At 39.2% G+C, this 19,703-nt stretch overlaps 1 protein-coding gene across 1 annotated transcript in view; it reads left to right on the top strand.

Annotated features, from left to right (window-relative positions):
* Positions 1-19,703, top strand: part of Vps50 (VPS50 subunit of EARP/GARPII complex) — a 116,357-nt gene that overhangs the window by 74,800 nt on the left and 21,854 nt on the right. The window contains exons 18-20 of the mRNA XM_036180518.1: positions 4,531-4,707; positions 7,612-7,730; positions 10,593-10,699. Coding sequence (XP_036036411.1) covers positions 4,531-4,707; positions 7,612-7,730; positions 10,593-10,699 — 403 coding nt within the window. The remainder of the gene's footprint in view (positions 1-4,530; positions 4,708-7,611; positions 7,731-10,592; positions 10,700-19,703) is intronic.

The following is a 19,703-nucleotide window of genomic DNA, read 5'->3' as shown; positions in this document are numbered from 1 at the left end:
TTGTTTTTTAATAACAACTTCTTGAGCTCCTTCCTTGAAAGGGATTCCTGACAGCCATTTCATAAGAATTAATTGCTGATAGACTTGAAGTCTACTTTACAACGTTGTTCTTACATGCTTCAGTAAACCCTTTTGACTAAAGAAAGTAACAATTATAATGGATTTTCTTTTGAATTCAGAAGGGAACCCATTGTTTTATATAAATTCTTCAGAAAAGGAGTCAGTTGTATTTTGGTACCATGTGATAAAAATGCTTATTTATTTCAAATGTGGAGGCATTTTGAATTTCACTCAGATTAAGGATGCTTAATGTAAGTGTCCATAATTAATACCATGATTGATCCATATGATTAAGTATAGAAGTATGTTTAAATAATCCTGTCAAATTCATAAGGAGTAATTTCATTCTCACATCTGTTTTAGATCAAATAGAAAGTGATAATCTATGTTTAATACTTTAAAAAATAGTATAGTTTTCCTTGTTTACTGTTACTTTCATTTCCTATATTTAAAAAGTGCTTTTTTTTTCTGGCATAACAAATGGATATTCCACCATAAGAAACTTTTGTTTCCTTTAAAAAAATATTTTAAAGCCGGGTGGCAGTGGCTCCCACCTTTAAATCCCAGCACTTGGGACTCAGAGCCAGGTGGATCTCTGCAAGTTTGAGGCCAGCCTGCTCTACAGAGCGAGATCCAGGATAGGCACCAAAACTACACAGAGAAACCCTATCTTGAACCCCCATCCCCCCAAAAGTATATTTTAAAATCTTTTCTGACACTTTCCTGACAATTTTGCAGGGTATTTAAGAAGATTAAATGAATTTTATGTTTGATGTCTTGTCTTCAAGGACTCTTGTTATGTGTATTCAAATATATTAACAATCACACATTAAAAATCTTTAAAAATTTCTGCTTACTAATGTGTTGAATAAAGGCTTCTGAACACACACACACACAATGCTCATTTAAATGTATAAAATACTAGCAGTTTTTTGAAGGCATGAATGGGCACATAAGTTATAGCACAGTTACAGATATGCTTGTTTTGACAAAATACTTCATAAGTGAAAGGAGCACTTATAAGAAATACTAATTTTATTAGTTAGTTAGGTTCTTTGGAAAGAACAGTTTGTGAAAAACTCTTTAATTGATTTGATTGAAATACAATGTAGTAAATGTTCCTGCGTAGAGACAGTGTCATAGTCCATGGCCTGAGGACTTTGTGTTTAGTGGTCTCCTTCAGGTGGAATGGCCTCTAGAAGAAGAAGAAAACTGGATGTATTTAAAAACTACTTTATTATTTTTTTTTTAAATTTCATTTTATATATGGGTGTTTTGCCTTCATGTATGTTGGTGTACCACATGTGGCAGCCGTAGGAGGCCATAGACTCCCTGGCATCTGGAATTAAAGACAGTGGTTGTTGTCATGTGGCTGTTGGGACTTGAACCTGGATCCTCTGAAAGAGCAGCTAGTGCTCTTAATTGCTGAGCCATTTCTCCCTATATTTAATTTTAATAGGGAGATGGTCTTTATGTTCTGTAGTTTCATATCCAGTCCTATCATATTGCTTTCCTAATATGATAGTAGTAAAAATACTAACAGCAGTGACTAGTACGTGCTTAAGAACAACTAAAGTAACATAAATTGTAATTGGCATCAAGGAAATAACATTAAATTAACAGAATCTGTGACTTCTAAAATAGTTATAATTCCTTAACATTTAAAATTTTAAGTTTAACATTTTAGAGTATCTATTTAAATAATTTTATTGAATTTTTATTTAATAGGTTAATTAATAGTTTGATGCTGCATATTTTAATGTATACTTGGTATAACTGTAAAAGAACTTCTACTAGAAACATGTCATTTTTGACTAAGCAAGCATTGTTTTTTTCAAAATGGTTGCCTTAAAAAAACCATTTACAACATATTATTCAAATGCTTCCTTGTGGATTTGTAAAAAAATCATGTTATATTAAACACTTGTTTAGAATTATAAAAATAGTGTCGTGATTTTCAAGTATTGTGTTGGATCTGATTTAACATGTAGCTGAAATTTATAAAGAAAGCTGGGGCTGAGACATGGTGTAATGATAGAGTGAACAAGTCAAGGTACTTTGTAGAAATTTAAGGAACTTTTTAATACTGCTCTTGGACCTTTTAAGATTAATAACTGAGTACTGAATATGACAGACATTTAAATTTGGGATTAATATTGTTAGGTTTAGAAAAGTGTTTATTTTTGTGGTAAGTTGTCAAGTCAAGAGCTTTGTAATTCATATGAACTTTAGAGATTATTTGAATCTTTTCTCCATTTAGCTGTAGCCTTGATGCTCAGTCTTTCCAGACTGCCTCAGTTTGCTCATCTTAGTAATGTGGAAGTTGCATCAGGTATTGCATCTTTTTAGCTCAGTTATATTTTGTTTCTCCAGTCTAGATTGGTCCTCCCATTTTAAAGATGAGGAAATGGACACAAAGAGAAGGCAGGTGGCACTTCATAATTGCCTGAATATAGCAGTCTAGAGCAGAAGACACATCTGGCCAAATGAATGTTTGTGCTCTTTGCTTCTTGGTCTATAAAGGAAAGTAAATGATAGTTACAGGTACCAACATAAAAAGATAGATATGTACTTGATCCTCTTGGTGTGTTGGTAGGGATGTCTTACATGGTGCAAGCATGAGTCAGCAGGGTCTTAGCAGTTGTTCCTTTGAAGGATATTGTGGGTTAAAAAGTATCCTACCTGGACTTCTGTGGCTCTGTCATGTCAAATTTCTTGTCATTTCAGAAGGTGTCTCTAACTTCCTTCATGGCAGGCGGGAGTTGCTTGACCAGGCCACTCTGACTTAAGTGGCACTGCTGACTAATGTAGCTGGAGTTTTCCTGCCTGGCCCACAGTCAGAACAAATCTCTCTCACCCGCCAGGCCCATAGATGCTCAGATCCAACCAAGTAAACACACAAAAACTTATATTGTTTACAAACTGTATGGCCGTGGCAGGCTTCTTGTTATCTATTTCTTCTATCTTAAATTAACCCATTTCTATTAATCTGTAAGTTGCCACATGGCTCGTGGCTTATCAATACCTTACATCTTTCTTGTCATGGCAGTAGCTGGCAGCATCTCTCCACCCCAGCCTTCCACCTCCCAGAATTCTCTTCTCTCTTGTCCCGCCTATACTTCTTGCCTGGCCATTGGCCAATCAGAATTTTATTTACACAGAGTGATATCCACAGCACTTCCCCTTTTCTTTTTTTTTTAAGGAAGGTTTTAACTTTTACATAGTAAAATTACATATAACAAAACAATTATCAAGCAAGAATTACAGTTACAATATTAAAGAAGATATCCTATCTATCTTATATTTGTGAGTCTAAGGTTTTATATCTAACTTATCTTTTATCATAACTGAGAAAATTATAACTATCTAGTCTTCAATCACATCAAAGACCTCAGAAGGATATAATACTACCTGAGAACCGGGAGAAGGATGCAAGCAACTTTCGGGAGTCTTGCAGGGTAGACAGAGACAGCTGGCAGCCTGGATAGTCACCTAATGTTCCTTTGTAAAGTTGGGGCATTTGTCTTTAGCCCACAGGGCTAGAGTCTCTTGGTCACTTTTTTTTAGTGTCCTGTAGAATGTCTGGCAGTTTCCTCTGCGAAGCAGGAACGTGAAGGACCATTTTGTCAAGCAAAGTTCAGTGGTCACCTTTCTATGGGTCCTGCATGTCCAGTTGATCAATCAGTCCAGGCAAGAACAGTTTCTTGCCCAAATGGCTATTTTTGCCAAGGTGAAGATAAATTCCATATGAAGTGTCTTTAATGCCCATCCTCCTCTCTGAAGTAAATCGGTGTTGCCAGGAGCAGACATGTCTCACTGTCCAGAAAGTCTAAATTTTAAAAGTATTTTAAATGCCATATTCTGTAGGTCTTTGAAGTACTTGAAGATTACCTATCTATCTGAAATATCTCTATGTATATCTAGAGGACTTAACTAACATGGCTATGAGTATGATTGTCATAGATGACTAATTATTAATCTATTTTTAATTATCCATTACAATTTAAAATAAGCTATACAAACATAATATCTTAAACATGAGTAGAAATATACACACAGTATAACAAAATTAACTTTAAGTTTGTATCAATAGACTAAAATCTATACCAATGTAAAACATTTTGAACAAGTTGTTGCTCTTTAGAAGTAAGTTCCTTAATCTACCCTTTCATCCTATTATATCTATATCATATCCCCTTTTCTTCTTTAGAAAGAGATCGAATTTATAATCAACCTGTTTTAAATAAAAGTATTGGTGTTTTTATGTCCCACACCAGAGGCTGTCTTTTGGAATGGTTATGTGTTTCCAAGATTGTGATCCTTAGATGACTTGCAAGATGTAAAGATGAATAACTTGAAGATCATGTGTTTTCCCCTGTTCTAACTCTACATATACTTTAAGGGGATAAGTTTGTATGCTTAGATTTTATTATTTTTTTAACAGCTATTTCATCCTTTCTCAATATGTAGGAATTTAAATTCCTTGAACAGTCTCGCTCCCCATCAGTTTCACCTAGTAAGCAGCCATTGGCAACCTCTTCAAAACCTGTGACTTTGTTTGAGCAGTACTGTAGTGGTGGGAATCCATTTGAAATTCAAGCCAACCACAAAGATGAAGAAACAGAAGATGTCTTGGCTTCTAATGGGGTATGTGATGTTTTTAAAATGCTTTGTGAAACAGAAGTGAGTTTTCTTTTTAAAAGTGTTCGGAAGTGAACTGCTAATTTGCTGGATTGCTGATCTGTTTACTACTCACATTCTTGTCGTATACTGTGTCCCTACAGAATGCCTTGCCTTGTGTAGATAATGACTCTGCACTGTGCTTATTCACAATGGTGGCCTGAACTATAAATTTGTTCTTGTTGGCTTGATATTCTTATCAGTGTATTTACCTACTCATGTTATATGTCTTCTCATTGAAATATTTTGGTAGCTTACACAGAGAGATGACTGAGGACTAATGCATCTATATACTTCTGTCATGACTCCACTTCTGAGTAACAAAGCTGGTATTTTATTCCATGTCTTTTTTATCTGAGAGTAAGATTGTCTTAATCAGTGTTCTATTGCTGTGAAGAGACACCATGACCAGAGCAACTCTTATAAAGGAAGCTTTAATTGGGGCTGGATTACAGTTTCAGATGTTTAGTCCATCGTCCTCATGGTGGGAAGCATGGTGGTACTCAGGCAGACATGGTGCTGAGAATTTCCTAGAGTTCTACATCTAGATCTATAGGCACCAGGAAAAGAGAGACACTGGGCCTGGCATGGGCTTTTGAAACTCCAAAGCCCGCCTGCAGTGACGTGCTTTCTCCAACAAGTTCACACTCCTAATACCTCTCAAATCGTGTCATTCCCTGATGACTAAGCATTCAAATATATTGGACCATTTATATTCAAACCACCACAGAATTACGGCCTAGTTGCCTGACAGGGGTTTTAGCAGTTAGGATTCCAAAGTGTGATCTTTCAGCACTCCTTTGAGCAGCTTAAAATAATATTCAGTATAGGAATTGCTTAGCTGGTAGGAAGGGTTTAGATGCAGTAACATCCCATCAGTTTGTTAGCTGTGTGGGTCTTGACTAACTTTACATTTGTGCCTCCTGGTCTGTCCGTACTTGTAGTAGAGAGCAGTTGCTGTCTCACAGTCTTCTGTAGCCTGCTTTCAAAATCAGGCCATTTGACCCAGGATATTACTTGGTGTGTCCTTTTGTTCTCTCTAATTTCCAGAGGAACCCTCTATGATTTTTAATTTTATTCTTGATGAAACCAAATGAGAAAATCTATTTTTATTTTGTTATTTTAGTTTTGAAACCTATTTTGGGCAGATTTTTGAGACAGGGTTTCTCTCTGACTCCAACTGACCTGGAACTCAATATGTAGACCAGGCTAGTCTTGAAATCACATAGATCTACCTGCCTCTGCCTCCTGAGCAGAATTTTTGTCTGTATGTTGATAGGATCTCCTTACGTCTAAATACAGGGAAATGTCATGATTTTTTTTTTCTTTTCCTCTTTTTTTTCCTTCATACATTTTTTTCTTTATTATTATGTGTTTTAAATTTTATACATCAGCCATAGGTTCCCCTGTCCTCCCCCCTCCTGCCCCCACCTTTCCCCAGCCCTTCCCCTCCATTCCCATGTCCTCCAGGGCCAAGACTCCCCTAGGGATTCATTTAAACCTGGTGGATTCAGTACAGGCAGGTCCAGTCCCCTCCTTCCAGGCTGAGCATGTGTCCCTGTGTAAGCCCAAGGTTCCAAACAGCCAGCTCATGCACTAAGGACAACCCACAGACTGGGTGCCTCCCAAACAGATCAAGCTATTCAATTGTCTCACTTATCCAGAGGGCCTGATCTAGCTGGGGGCTCCACAGCCTTTGGTTCATAATTCATGTGCTTCCATTTGTTTGGCTATTTGTCCCTGTGCTTTTTTTAAAAAATAATTTTTAGTGTAGAATCTAATCTTTCCAGATACAATCTAAGTTCTTGAGACTGGTTCATATCTGAATAAGGCCTGACTTTTTTTTTTTAATTTTTATTTTTTTGGTTTTTTGAGACAGGGTTTCTCTGTGTAGCTTTGGAGCCTTTCCTGGATCTCGCTCTGTAGACCAGGCTGGCCTCAAACTCACAAAGATCCGCCTGCCTCTGCCTCCCGAGTACTGGGATTAAAGGCCTGCGCCACCACCGCCCGGCTCTGACATTTTAACCCAGGAACAGATTACACAAAAGTAATTGAATTAGGGGCACAAACTTATGTCCATGTTGTCATCATGTTGGTCTCCTCAGCTATATATGGGGTTAAGACTTAACTATGTATGTGGTTAAGCTATATATGGAGTTTTTAGGATTCAAGAGATAGAATTACTGAGAACTTGGCACAGTATGTGGTCAAAACTGCAGGGAATGCTAGTCAATATTTAGTCACTGCATGTCTGACACTGATGATGATGATGGTGGTGTTACCACTGTTTCCCTTCTGGTATTGGTCCATGGTGCCACAAGGGCAAGTAAGGATGTTAGGAAGGAACCCTTATCAGGAGTGATCCTCTCAGGAGCCTCTTGGTGCTAAGTGTTACCTTCTCAGCTCGTCGTGCAGCTGAGCATCCTCACAGTTGACAGTCAGCTGCATGCTGAGTGTATTTACGAAGCTGAAGTGCTAGGGCTGGTTGGACCCCCAGCCTTGGAAGGAGCTGACAACTTGGAAGCAAATACTACGGAGCCGACAGGAGATGGTTTTAAGTCTAAAATACATACATTCTTCCTTCTTTGAGATCCAGTGGGGTATTAGTTGTGGCTGTGAGTATTTGGTTTCAGTTTTCATTTACAAATAAACAACACAAATGATATTTTTGTTTTCCTTTTCTTTTGAGCTAGTTAAAGTAAGATGAAAAAGAAAAATGGGAGGAAAATTTGACTCTTCATGGCAAAATTAAAACTACGTGAAAAATTTTCCTTTAGCCATTTCTTTAAACTTGCACACGTTTTTGTGTTGAGAGACTGTAGTAAAGTGACCCGTGTGCCATTGTTGCATATCCCACTGTGTTCTCTTCAGTATGAGTCTGATGAGCAGGAGAAGAGTGCCTATCAGGAGTATGACAGCGACAGTGATGTCCCTGAAGAGCTCAAGCGGGATTATGTGGATGAGCAGACAGGCGATGTGCCAGTGAAGAGGTGACCGATGGGGGCTGGGTGGTTCTTACGTTCCTTTGAAGGTTAAGGGAGAACAAAAAATAAAATTTTAAGTGGTTAATGTTAATGCAGCAATTCATGTACCTTAAAAAAGTGATTTCTGAAAGACTTGAGTGTATAGATTCCCCCCAGTAACAGTGAAATTTCAGGAAAAAGAATAAAATACTTAACATGGAAAAACTCAAGTTAAGCAAAGCCTAACTTGGTATTCCAAATCAGTTTACTTGATGAAATTTGATTGTTATTAGCTCAGAAAATATTAGTTGATCCTACTTTGCTAAACTTGCTTAAATGTAGCTTTTCTTTTGATTTATACAGTGTATTTAACATTATAAAAATTTACCCTGAAATTTGCTCATTCAGTCAATGGTTTTGTCGATTCTTCTGTCCCACAGAACACTTTCCTTCACAGATACCAACCTGTTTTTCTTTTTTTGTACATTGATTGCACAGAGAAATAAGTCTTAGGATATTTTTGTGCATATGTATCATTGCCATTGATTTTTGCACCAATATTCTACTTTCTTTTTCATTTTATTTTGTCTTATTGAATTTAATGAGCACTACAGTTACATCATTTCCAGCGCCTCCTCTTCCCCTGCCAAGTCTCCTCATGTTTCTCCTCACCCCTCAAGTTCATGAAGTCTTTCTCAGGGATCATTGTTTACACATATCTGTCATAAACACATGCATACAATAGATATAGTCTGCTCGGTCCATTTTATGTTGATTGCTGATAGATGGCTTTAAGGCTGACCATTTGGGATTATATAACCTCTAAGGGGCTTGTCGCTAAGACAGACTGATTTCACTCTCTTAGCAGCCAATAATTGCCTGTAGCTCTTTGTCTAGCACTGGGCTCTTATAAAATTTTCTCCATCCATGTGCTTATTTATTGCTTTATAAAAATTAGAGAATCTTGCTGGTGGAATGGCCTAGTGGGTGAAGGTTAAATGGACCTGGTGTTTTTATGCTGACGTGAATTAATGTCAGATATTTTTAGTTAATAACACACGTATATTTAAATGATAGATGTAAGTATACTTTACACTTAGTTAATAATTGATTAACTTGGAACCTTTACTGAGATAATTCTCTCTTCAATTGTGAGCAATCCATATAGTTGTAAATATATTGATTGGGAAGGTTTGATTTTTATTGGGTTTTGCATATTTAAGACATTAACAGATCTTTGAGCCGAACAGGATGATTTTGTTGAATTTATTATTGGATATGTTTAGGAAATATTTTGGCCAAAGGGAAAGCTCTGTTTCAGTTGAAATGGACATGTAAGGTAGTGTCTGCTGCTCATGGATGTGAACTTCCATTTTTGCTAGTTACTTTAGCACCTTGTCTCTAGACTTTCTCACCTTCTAAACTGGTCCTAGTTGTGCATTTAGAGATTTTCTTAGATATAGATTTGATTCACTTCCATGGTGGTTTTTCTGGTTTATATTTTCTTGGCTCACCTTTGCATTTAGAGAACCCCACAGTCCTCAGGTTTGATGCTTTTGGTGGCCTGCTCTCCCCTTGCCTCTTCCCTGACACTTGCCTTTGCCCATGTATTGTACATGGCAGCATGATGAAGTTCTATTCAACTCTGTTTTCTCTACCTGTTACATAACCACACCCTTTCAAAGTATTTTTACTAATTTCTGAGAATTTCATTCATTTAGATTGTATTCATCTTTCCCTGTCACCTCATACCCTTTAAAAAGTGGCCTTACCATACAACTTCTGCTTTGCCTTTGAAAATACTGTCGCCCATTAACTTCATACTCAGTCATCATCTCTTCCTTTACTTCCAATTTCATAGAGGATTTTTTTTTCTCATAAGTTTCTGAAATCCATAGATTTGATACATTTATGCTTAGGTGTATAACTTCATAGAAAAACCTGTGTTTCAGAAATGTTGCAGATTTTAGATTGGTTGCCACTCCCACACACCAGGCTTAGTGCACAGCTCCTATACTGGCTCAGTCTCACATCAGACACACAACAAAAGCAGCCCATCTGCCTAAGGCACATCACAAAAACAACTGGAATCCTCTAGATGAACCCCAGGACTCAGAACTTGAAAGAACACTCACTTCATCAGGGAATCCTAAGGAGTTAAAAAAGTAACAAACAACTCAAGGAATTTAAAAGAAGAGAGCAGTAAATGATTGAGTGGTATAGGCAGACTTTTCTTTGCCTCTAGCCAGCTCCCAAGTAACCACACAGAGACTATTAATTATAAATGCTAGGCTGATAGCTTAGGCTTGTTACTAACTAGCTCTTACAACTTAAATTAACCCATATTTCTCATCTAAGTTCTGCCACGTGGATCATGACTTGTTATCTCATTTTCTACACATCTACTTCCTCTGCACCTGGCTTGGGCCTCCTCAGACTCCGCCCTTCTTCCCAGTGTCCTCCTAGCCTGGCTCTCCCACCCAATCTCTTCCTGCCCAGCTGTAGGCCAGTCAGCTCTTTATTAACCAATAAGAGTAATACATATTTACAGTGTACAAAGATTGTTCTACAGCAGAGTAGTGTCCAAGAAAACACAGACATAAGTGGAATAAAATAGCAGACTCTTTGGAATTTGAAAACTGAATTCAGTAAAGAGATACAAATGTTGACAGGCACTTAAGGTGGAGTCTTCAGAATGCCTAGAATCAAAGAAATACATTTCTAGAACTTCATTACTTTGTTTACTTCTCCTCCTCTGGGCTGGGAGTTTATCTGTGTGTAGGATTTCAGTAACTAATTTGTGAGTAGGATCTAGACGATAAACGGAGTAACTGACTGGTTTATTAGTCTGCAATCTAAAGGCATTTCTCCCTTGTTTTCCATATGAAGTGTTTCACGAGAGACCCTTAAGAGCAGGAAGAAATCAGATTACAGTCTAAATAAAGTGAACGCGCCCATCTTAACAAACACAACATTGAATGTAATAAGACTTGTTGGTGAGTAGCCGTACCTTTCTATTTTTAAAAATTATCTCAGTTACATTAGTTTGCTGTAGTTACCAAATTATTTTTACTTCAATTTTTTTGCACGATTAATTCCTGTCTACTGCAGTGAAGGATTTAAGAATCTTCTGTGTCAGTGCTTCTTATCTTGTACGTGCTCACACAGTAGTATACAAATGTTACTGTCAGCTTCACTTTTTAAGTTATTGTATCTTCTAATTTTTTGAAGCATTCCAGTTGATTGAGTTAGAGGTCTGTGTACAAGGTGATAGTGCCAGTTTCACAGCACAATATTTTTCAGTTTAATTGCCTCATAGAGCTTCCTAGCCTTCCTGTCAGATAAGCAGAGTGAATAGTGATTGCCTGCCCTTCTCAGACACAGGGTTTCACAGAGGAGACATCCCACATGCAGGATGTGCCTTGTTACAGATGAGACCTTTAGATGATCTCATCGAAGGTGAACAGGAACAAATGCCATCCTAAACACACAGCTCCAAGGGGGATATCGATTTTTAATGTCGGTATATCAACATCTTGCATTCTTTCAGCCTTTATATTTCACAGATAGGTCCATACATTTGACAGATAAGTTAAGAGAGTTTCTCTCACAGGGCTGTCTACCCCAATCAGGGATTTTAGCCGGTGGCTGCAGGATCTCTGTGTTCTATTTGTGAAGATGCCTTTTATCTACTGCCTTGTTTGAGTAACTTCAGTTCTGATGAAATGCTCTGTGTTTAAGATAATTTCTAAATATCATCAATGAATATGATAAACTCTGCAAAAGTCATACTGAAATGAGAAGAAAAAGTACACATTTTCAAGCCCCAGAAAAAGACAGATCCTAAAAAGCCATTCTGTGGCTAATTGTCAGGAGAATTAGTTTTCCTTTTTTTATCCAGGAGAAGTAGCAGAGTTGGCATGAATAACTCTTTAGAATTTGCAGAACCAGAATTGGAAGGGTGCTGAGAGGTCATCTGGTATAAGTCCCCCCAAATGAGATTTTCTTTCAGTGGTTGTCCATAGTATGTGATGCCTGTCAAGCTTTTGTTTGATGAGTCAGTCGCTGGAAGCTGATCACAAGGCTACTTATTCTACTATTAGACTGGTCTATTACTAAAAGTCCCTTCCCTATGCTGAATCAGATTCTTTTCCTGATTCTGTTTGTTAGAATTGGTCTGACTAAAAGAGCCTTTTTTTGTGCTCGAGTTTTTGCACTGTCACGTCTCGGATCTGTGAAGGTAGTCTTTTGTCTGTACTTCCTGCTGCCCTCCACCCCCACCTTCACACTCACTTCTGTGCTCTTTATGATGGGTACTCCAAACCTGGCAGGAGCCTTGTCGTCTTTCTTAACTTCCTGGGACTTAGAAGTTTTTGATGTATTGCATACACTGCTTGAGATAGTTTGTCTGGTTGTGCTGAATGTGTTCAATTAGAAGCAGCTGCGCCATATCAGCTTGAGCCACAGGAAGTGTTTGGGGCAGTGCTGTAGCCAAGAGATGTGGATAATATCCTGATAGGGAATGGGGAGACATAATGAACGTAATGCCGCTGGCCACATATAAAGGGTCTTTTTCTAAACCTTACCCCGTTCAAGTGACTAGAGGAGTCACACGGCATCTTAGTCTGAATGTTTTATTACATTAGAACAGAATGAGCAAGGATGCTGTCAGGTTTCCCTCTGTTAAACCCAAGCGCCAGACACAGCTTTTCCCTTTTTGGTTGATGTAGGAATTTGAAGGTGTGTATTCTTCTGTGTCTATTAGAAATCATTCCTATTCTTGTTGCCCCACCCCCAACTCCCCTCTGTGGACTTTTCTGTCTCCCTGAGAGTGCCTTTCTCATTAGTTTGTGAATACACATAAAGTAGAATTTGAGGAGAGCCACTCCAGGCAGGGGCAGGAGGTGGGGGGTGAGAGGCTAGAGGTGGGGGCTGAGAGATAGGGAGGTGAGGGAGTCTCTAACTTCTGAATGATTGAAGACTGAATAGCAAAGGTAGTGCTTCTCCTTGTGTAAGTAAGAGGAAAAAGTTAGTGGGGGTCCCCATTTCCGAGGCTGGGGAGACTTCCTACTGATGGGGAGGAGTGATGGCAGGAGGATGTGCACGTGACCAGAAAGGCTTGTGTTCCTGGGAGACGCTTTTAGAGAGCCTGTCTGCCTGTCTCATGGGGCTTGGGCACTCAAGGGTATGTTCTTTGGGGCGGCTTCCACTTGAACATGGTTGATAGGTTTGAAAGACAGGAGAAACGTTGGCAGAGGCCATACTTCTAACATCTAGAGAGCTTACAACAACAAATACACACTCAGACCTCTGCACTTAAAATGAAAGCAAAATAAATTGGTCTTAGGGATACTGAGGCAGAGTGTGGCTGTGGTGTGGCTAGTGTGGCGTGCATACGATGGAAGAGATCCATTCCTTCATGGGCACATTTATTTTTCACTGCCATTGTTATTTTCTTACTTATTTTACTACTGAGGATTTTCATTGGAAAGATAATGTATAGAAGAGGTTTCAACAAAGCCCTTGAAGTCCAGATCCCCTTCTTTGGAGAAGCAGCCCACCTTCTCCTGTGTTCCACTAGAAGTGCTCATGTGCTTGTCCAAGAGTGTGTAGTATGCACCTCCTTATTTAGTTGATTCTACTTTGGTTCAAGACTTCCATCACACTGTGCATACTACTCTTTATCCTGCCCTTTCCCCATTTCATATCCCATGAGGTTTCGTTGATAATATCTTGGTATGGTATATTGCAGTGTGTTCCATTCTCTCTTTTTCATGCTCCTGATGTGTAGATGTGGGTAACTTCCGCTTACCACTCTTTACCTTTGAACACTTGTTGTTTCATTTGACATGACATGACATGACAAACCGTGGCATGGCAAGAATTCTGGAAGAAATAATTTTGCTCATGTGGAAATACAACTTTAGGACAAACTAGATAAAAGAGTGTACACCTTGTCAGCTTGATAGTCATTCTCAGTTTGAATGCAGAAGTTCTATTAGTTTGCCCTTCTGCCAGCAGTCTGGGAAGATTGGTTTCTCAGTCTTACCAACACTGTTCATTGCATAGATTGAGATGTCTGTCCAATAGGCTAAGTGATATTTCATTCAAATATGAATTTAAGAATGTTTGAGTTCAAGCACCTTTTCATATGTTAAACTACATTTCTATTTACTTTTGAACTCTTGTTTATATCTCTTACCCACTTTTCTATAATAAGGAAGTTATATTTTAATCTTTTCTTTTGAGGGTCTCTGCTTTGTTTCAGGCAATCTGCTCTTTATTGGATATAAGAGTCATGGAAAGGACTTAGTCCTTATACTTAATGAGACTAACATAGGAAATAACATACCAAAGAGAAAACTTAGTCCATTTTATCAGCATAAAGAAGCAGAGAAGAGACAGGGAGAAAGAGTGATTTATATTTCCCCTTTCATTTAATGATTAAATGGCTTATTGGGAATGGGAATGACATTCTATTGGACTTTGAAAGTTGAATATATTCTCATAGATGAGGAAATTGATAAAGCCATTCTAGACAGAAAGAACAATGTGTGCAACACATAGAATGTTTAGAGCACACCGGTTCAGCTGGTAGGCTTATGTCAAGCTTGTTGGGGGGGGGTGGGAATAAGATCAGGGAAGATGTGGACGAAAGGTAGGTAGGAATTACTGAAAAAGACCCCATGGTGGAGACATAAGCTCATTTTAAAGTTAGAAAGCAGTATTTTCATTCATGGTGTGTAAGGAAAAATGTATGCTCTCTTTAGCCTATATATAATATTAACACTAATACGGTATTTTATACATTATTATAATATATAAATTTGGTTTAAAAACAGCTTTAAATAATTTCACTTTTGTAGATCTCCAGTATCTATAGAACCTCAATGTTTAAAATTTTGACTCTTAGGGAAGCTCTTTCCCAATGGTCATTACCCAAGTGCCAGGAATTCTCTCCACCCTGAGTGCTTCCTTTACCTTCTGCATTCCCTTACCCACATAGGAGGTGTGGCTATTGATCAAGGAGATCCTGTTTCCTTGGCTGTGAGGTGTGGCTATTGATCAAGGAGGTCCTGTTTCCTTGGCTGGGAGGTGTGGCTATTGATCAAGGAGGTCCTGTTTCCTTGGCTGTGAGGTGTGGCTATTGATCAAGGAGATCCTGTTTCCTTGGCTGTGTCATTCTGGAGGTAGCCACATTCTTTGTGTCTTCTATTGACGAGTTGGCCAAGGCAGACTACTATGTCTCTTTAATTCTAGGTTCTGTCCATGCTTACATTTGGTTTCTTTTCTGTCCTTCTGAATCTCTTCCCTAGGTCTGGAGTTGTGAAGAAGGGTTGAAGTGTTTCTATGAATCTTTAGATTGGACTGGGTTTCCATTAGGCAGCATCCCGTGCTGCTTTCTAATGCATGCATCATAATTATAATTTCCTTAAAGTAACACCAACAGCTGAGATTCTAACCTGTGTATCATCTGAGAATGTTTGATATTTTGGAATTCTTTGTAATAGCCTTTTTAAATATCTGGAACTCAGAGACCTTATGGGATGTGTCGGGTAGGTGGGAGAATCCAGGCTGTCCTTTCCTAAAGCCAACAAGTTCTTAACTTCCATGCTTCTCAACCAGAGGGGAAATCATGGAAAGTAATTCCCATTTCTGGACAGAGTTAAGTTATTCCCAGACTAGAAAAGAGGTCGTAGAGCTTGGAAGAAGACATAGGACTTTCCCATAGTGCATGGCATTCACAGCCTCTCCTGACTATCTGGGCTGTGTTAGCTAACTCTTCAGTGGATATCAGATGCAATGGCCACTCTTTCTAAAGCAGGCGTGCTGACTTCAGGGCCATGCTTTCTGGTTCTGTCAAGGTAGTCAATCTCACAGGAGCACCCTGAATACTGTGGCTCCTGAGAAAAAGCAGGAGACACCTTGAAGCTCCCTGACAGCAGTGCAGAGGTAGACTCTTGGTCTGTTGGTCTTGCCATTTCTCAGAAAAGGAATGTAAGAGCTAAATATTTTGCATTCCTGTTAGTCTGACAATGTCTTTGTTCTACTCTTTCCTCTGAATGACAATTCATCTGTGAACAGAACTCTCCATGAAAAGTTGGTTTTCTTTGGAACTTTGTGAGTGTTCTCCTTGTTCCCGTGTAGACGAACCCATTTCCCACTGTTGCACCTAGTGCCTAGTCTCTTGAAATGGCCCTGCAGTCTCACTTTTCCCTTAAATCCTCTCCCACATTCTTGTCATTTTCCAGGACCTTTTAGGAGACTTCTGTTATCCATTCCATTTGTTTGCTTGGTTGTTTATAAATTCTATTTCTAGTCCCTGAGAGTCCTTCCATATTCACCCTGCTTTTCTCTGTCCTCTCCACAACTTCCATGATTACGACTCTTCTGTGGCTGCATTACTTAATCTGTTTTCTGTCACCAGCTTCTCTGTAATGTCAGTTCCTTGGTGGCGTTTGATTATCTACTCATGTCTAAGGTCAAGGTCTAGACAGCTATCATGGGAATCTTCCCAGTAATTTGAACTGGTTTGGTCTAGTTGCTGCCTCTCAGTGAAATCTGTCCTTTGAAGCATTGTGTAGAATAAAGTGGGCTCAGCCGGCTTCCTGGCAACCTTTGCTTTATGGGAACAGAGCCCTGAACCCCAAGGTAAGGTAGATTGTAATCTGGTGCCTGTACCCATTTCATAAGCCTTAGCTTTCTTAATTTAATATTTTCATAAGTAAGTTCAGTTGCTCAGCTGTTTGTTTGTCTTGTTTGAGTTTAGAGAGCTTTATTATAGATTCCTAAATGGGAGCCTAAGAGGGAGAAAGAGAGCCATGATGTTTGGGTTAGTCATGGAGGTCATTCACATGGTAGAGAAGCAGCTGCATTGGAGTGCAAAGGCACTTGAGAAAAGGTGAAAACATCAAAAACATCAAAGAAAGCATACTCAGGATCTGGCCAGCACCCAAAGGAAAACTGGAGAGAAGAAAAGGAAAAGTTACCTCTCTGTAGGCAGGGTGTTCATTTAGGGGAGACAAGGAAACAGCTCTCTTTGTCTTTGCTGACCAGAGAATGAAAAACATCCATGGAACTGGTGCTTGGGGGACCCTATTACCAAGTCTGCGTGTCCAGGTTGTAGGCCCCATTCTCATCAGTCTCCCCTCTGAGGAGTCCCTAACTGACATTTAGGGACTGTGGTCCATCTATCTTGTTTCTTCAAGCTCAGTAGGGTTGTCAGATGTGGCCTTTGGGGTCCCCCTCAAATGGGGCCGTCTAGGTAACTCTGAAAGTGAACCATTAGTCCCGTTTATCTAATGAGCTGGTGTAAAGAACAAAGGAAGTTGTTGGCTGGTCCCTGGATGAGGGGACGTAAAGACAAGAGGGGATTTAGGAGAACTGAAGTTGGAGCCCTTTGCACAGAGGAAAATATTCATCATGTAGGCATGTGTTAATGCAGTGGCTTACCGTTATAAGACTGAGGCAGAGAACCAGGAGATGCCAGAGCTTCTCAGATGTCCTTTTTTTTTTTTTTTTTTGGTTTTTCGAGACAGGGTTTCCCTGTGTAGCTTCTGGCCTTGAACTCACAGAGATCTGCCTGGCTCTGCCTCCAGAGTGCTGGGATTAAAGGCATGCGCCGCCACCACCACCCGGCAGATGTCTTAATTAAAGTCTATTAGGATCTTTGGATGGGTCTAGCAGACATCTGTCTATCCATTGCGTTCATTCTCAGGGTATTTTTTCCTTCGGCTTCCAAGGTTACACTAGTCTGAGAGTAATAATCTACTTTCAGGAGCTTATTAGCAAAGTGGCTAGAATCACAGTGTGAGGTCCCTCTCAAATGGCATGAAGGGAACGGGGTGTGGGGGAGATTTACCCATCATTTGAGTTTTAGGTTAAAGCACCAGAGGGCATGTCTCTTGACTTCAAGAGGTATGTAGATACCACAGTGTTGGAATTGAGCCAAGGAAGTGATACCCTGTGTCTGAGCAGCATTTTCCTTATCAAAAAGAGATTCACTAGTGAATGTGAATTTAAGCCTCTGTCTACAGAGTACAGTCCTTGTGGTTTTTAAAAACCATACCAGTCATTTTAATCCTTGGTTTTACTTTCCTGTTGGGAATTTAAAACCGTGTAATGTATATGGTCAAAATTAACATTTCTCTCTCTCTCTTTTTTTTCTTCTCTTTCTTTTTGCATGCCTGCCTGCCTCCCTTCCTCCCTTCCTTTCTTGTCAAAGTCATTTAAGGGTCTGATTTCCAGGGATGTCTTGGGCTTAGGAAGAACCCTTGGTTCCTCTAGCCCTTTTGTTTGGTTAGCCATTGTTTCATCTACTGAGAATGTCACCTGCTATTAAAGTTTTTGTTTTGCTTTTAAGAGAGAAGTCCTAAGGACATTGGTTTTGGTAGGGGGGTAAGCTTGGCAGTCTGTTCCTCCAGCTGCTGATGGGAGGACATTGGGGGTGGGGAATGAGACACACCAGTGCGGTGTGTCTCCCATGGACCTGCTTTCATCTCTCTCAGCCTGCCCCTCACTTTCTGTGCCAGCTTGACTATGAAGTCGCTGCCTGGCTGTGTACCTTCCATCTTCCCCATGGCGCCTTTAATGGCTTTTTGGCATCTTAATGTTTTCCATCAACCTGTTTCTATCATTTTTATTTTTAAGATGCATTTTGATTACTTTAAATAATGTGTGTGTGTGTGTGTGTGTGTGTGTGTGTGTGTGTGTGTGTGTGTAGGGTACACATGCCATGTGCTGGCTAGTTTTATGTCAACTTGGGCAAGTGCCAGAGGCTGCTGGATCCCCTGGGGCTGGGTTTCTAGGGTTGTGAGTCTCCTGACATGTATCCTTGGAACTGAACTCTGGCACTTTATAAGAGCAGTACTCACTCTTTACCATTAAACTATTGATCCAGCTCTGTCCATCCATTTTTTTTTTCTAAAACAGGAATTGGTGAACTCTTACATATAGACCACATTTATTTTGTAAATAAAGTTTTATTAGAATACAGGCATACTCATTAGTTTACACATTGCCTACTGTGTCTGGCCCCTGTTGTTTTACAGTAGTAGAATTAAGCAGATTAAAGGGAAAAAAAAAAAAAAAAAAAAAAGACCAGTGGCACAGTACATTTGCCCTAAAGACTGTGGTGTGCAAAGGTGAAATTACCTATACCACTTGGTCCTTTGTGGCAAAGATTTACCAACCCATTCTGATATTTTGAGACTTTTCTTCTCCACCCCTCATTTCTCCATGTGTATGTCTGTCTGTCTGTCTGTTTCTCTTTTCTTTCTTCAAACCTACCTTTCTTTTCCTTCCTACTTCCTTCTCTTCGTAGACATGGATTTAATTCATTGTAAAGTCTTTAATTTAGTTAGATCTGAGGATATATGCAAGCCTCCCCCAGAACCCAAAGACTGGGGGCCTCTGATCCATGCTGTCTTTCACCTGCAGTCTTTTGAGATGTGAGTGCTGTGACTCTGTGTAGTTCTTCGTACTTTAACACAAGGCCAAATGCATTGTTGTATTACAAAAGGGCTTATTGAATTCATGCTTTTTTTGCTTTTCTATTATTGAAGGAAAAATTGTTTTGCTTTTTTAGGCATACATTTAAAATTGCTTTTACCCACTGAGAAATCATCTGTGTGTCTTAGGATTATATGAGCAATGCTTCATATTAGTAGAGATGGAGAGAAGCTTTGTACTTTAGATGTGTAGGAGCTCTGGTTTTCTAATTAATCACCTATTATTAAATGACTGGAGTAATAGGCTATTTTTATACTTTTCTTTTTTGGGGTCATGCTACTTTACCTGTTACCAAGTTGCTGCTTAGAAAATTGTGTGTTTATAGCTAAGTAGATGCTGACAGAGTGACCTCGAAATGTTCAAAGAGCAAATCTTTCAGGTATTTTTCAAATGTGACTTTTAGGGAAAGGTCTGGATGTATGAAATGATTGCGAAAGTTATTTTTAAACAAAAGAGTTGCAAACAGGCATATGAATAGATTGATTGATT

Source organism: Onychomys torridus, chromosome 3 (assembly GCF_903995425.1).
Source record: "Onychomys torridus chromosome 3, mOncTor1.1, whole genome shotgun sequence".
Lineage (NCBI taxonomy): Eukaryota > Metazoa > Chordata > Mammalia > Rodentia > Cricetidae > Onychomys > Onychomys torridus.
This window is presented reverse-complemented; position numbering and strand designations above follow the sequence as displayed.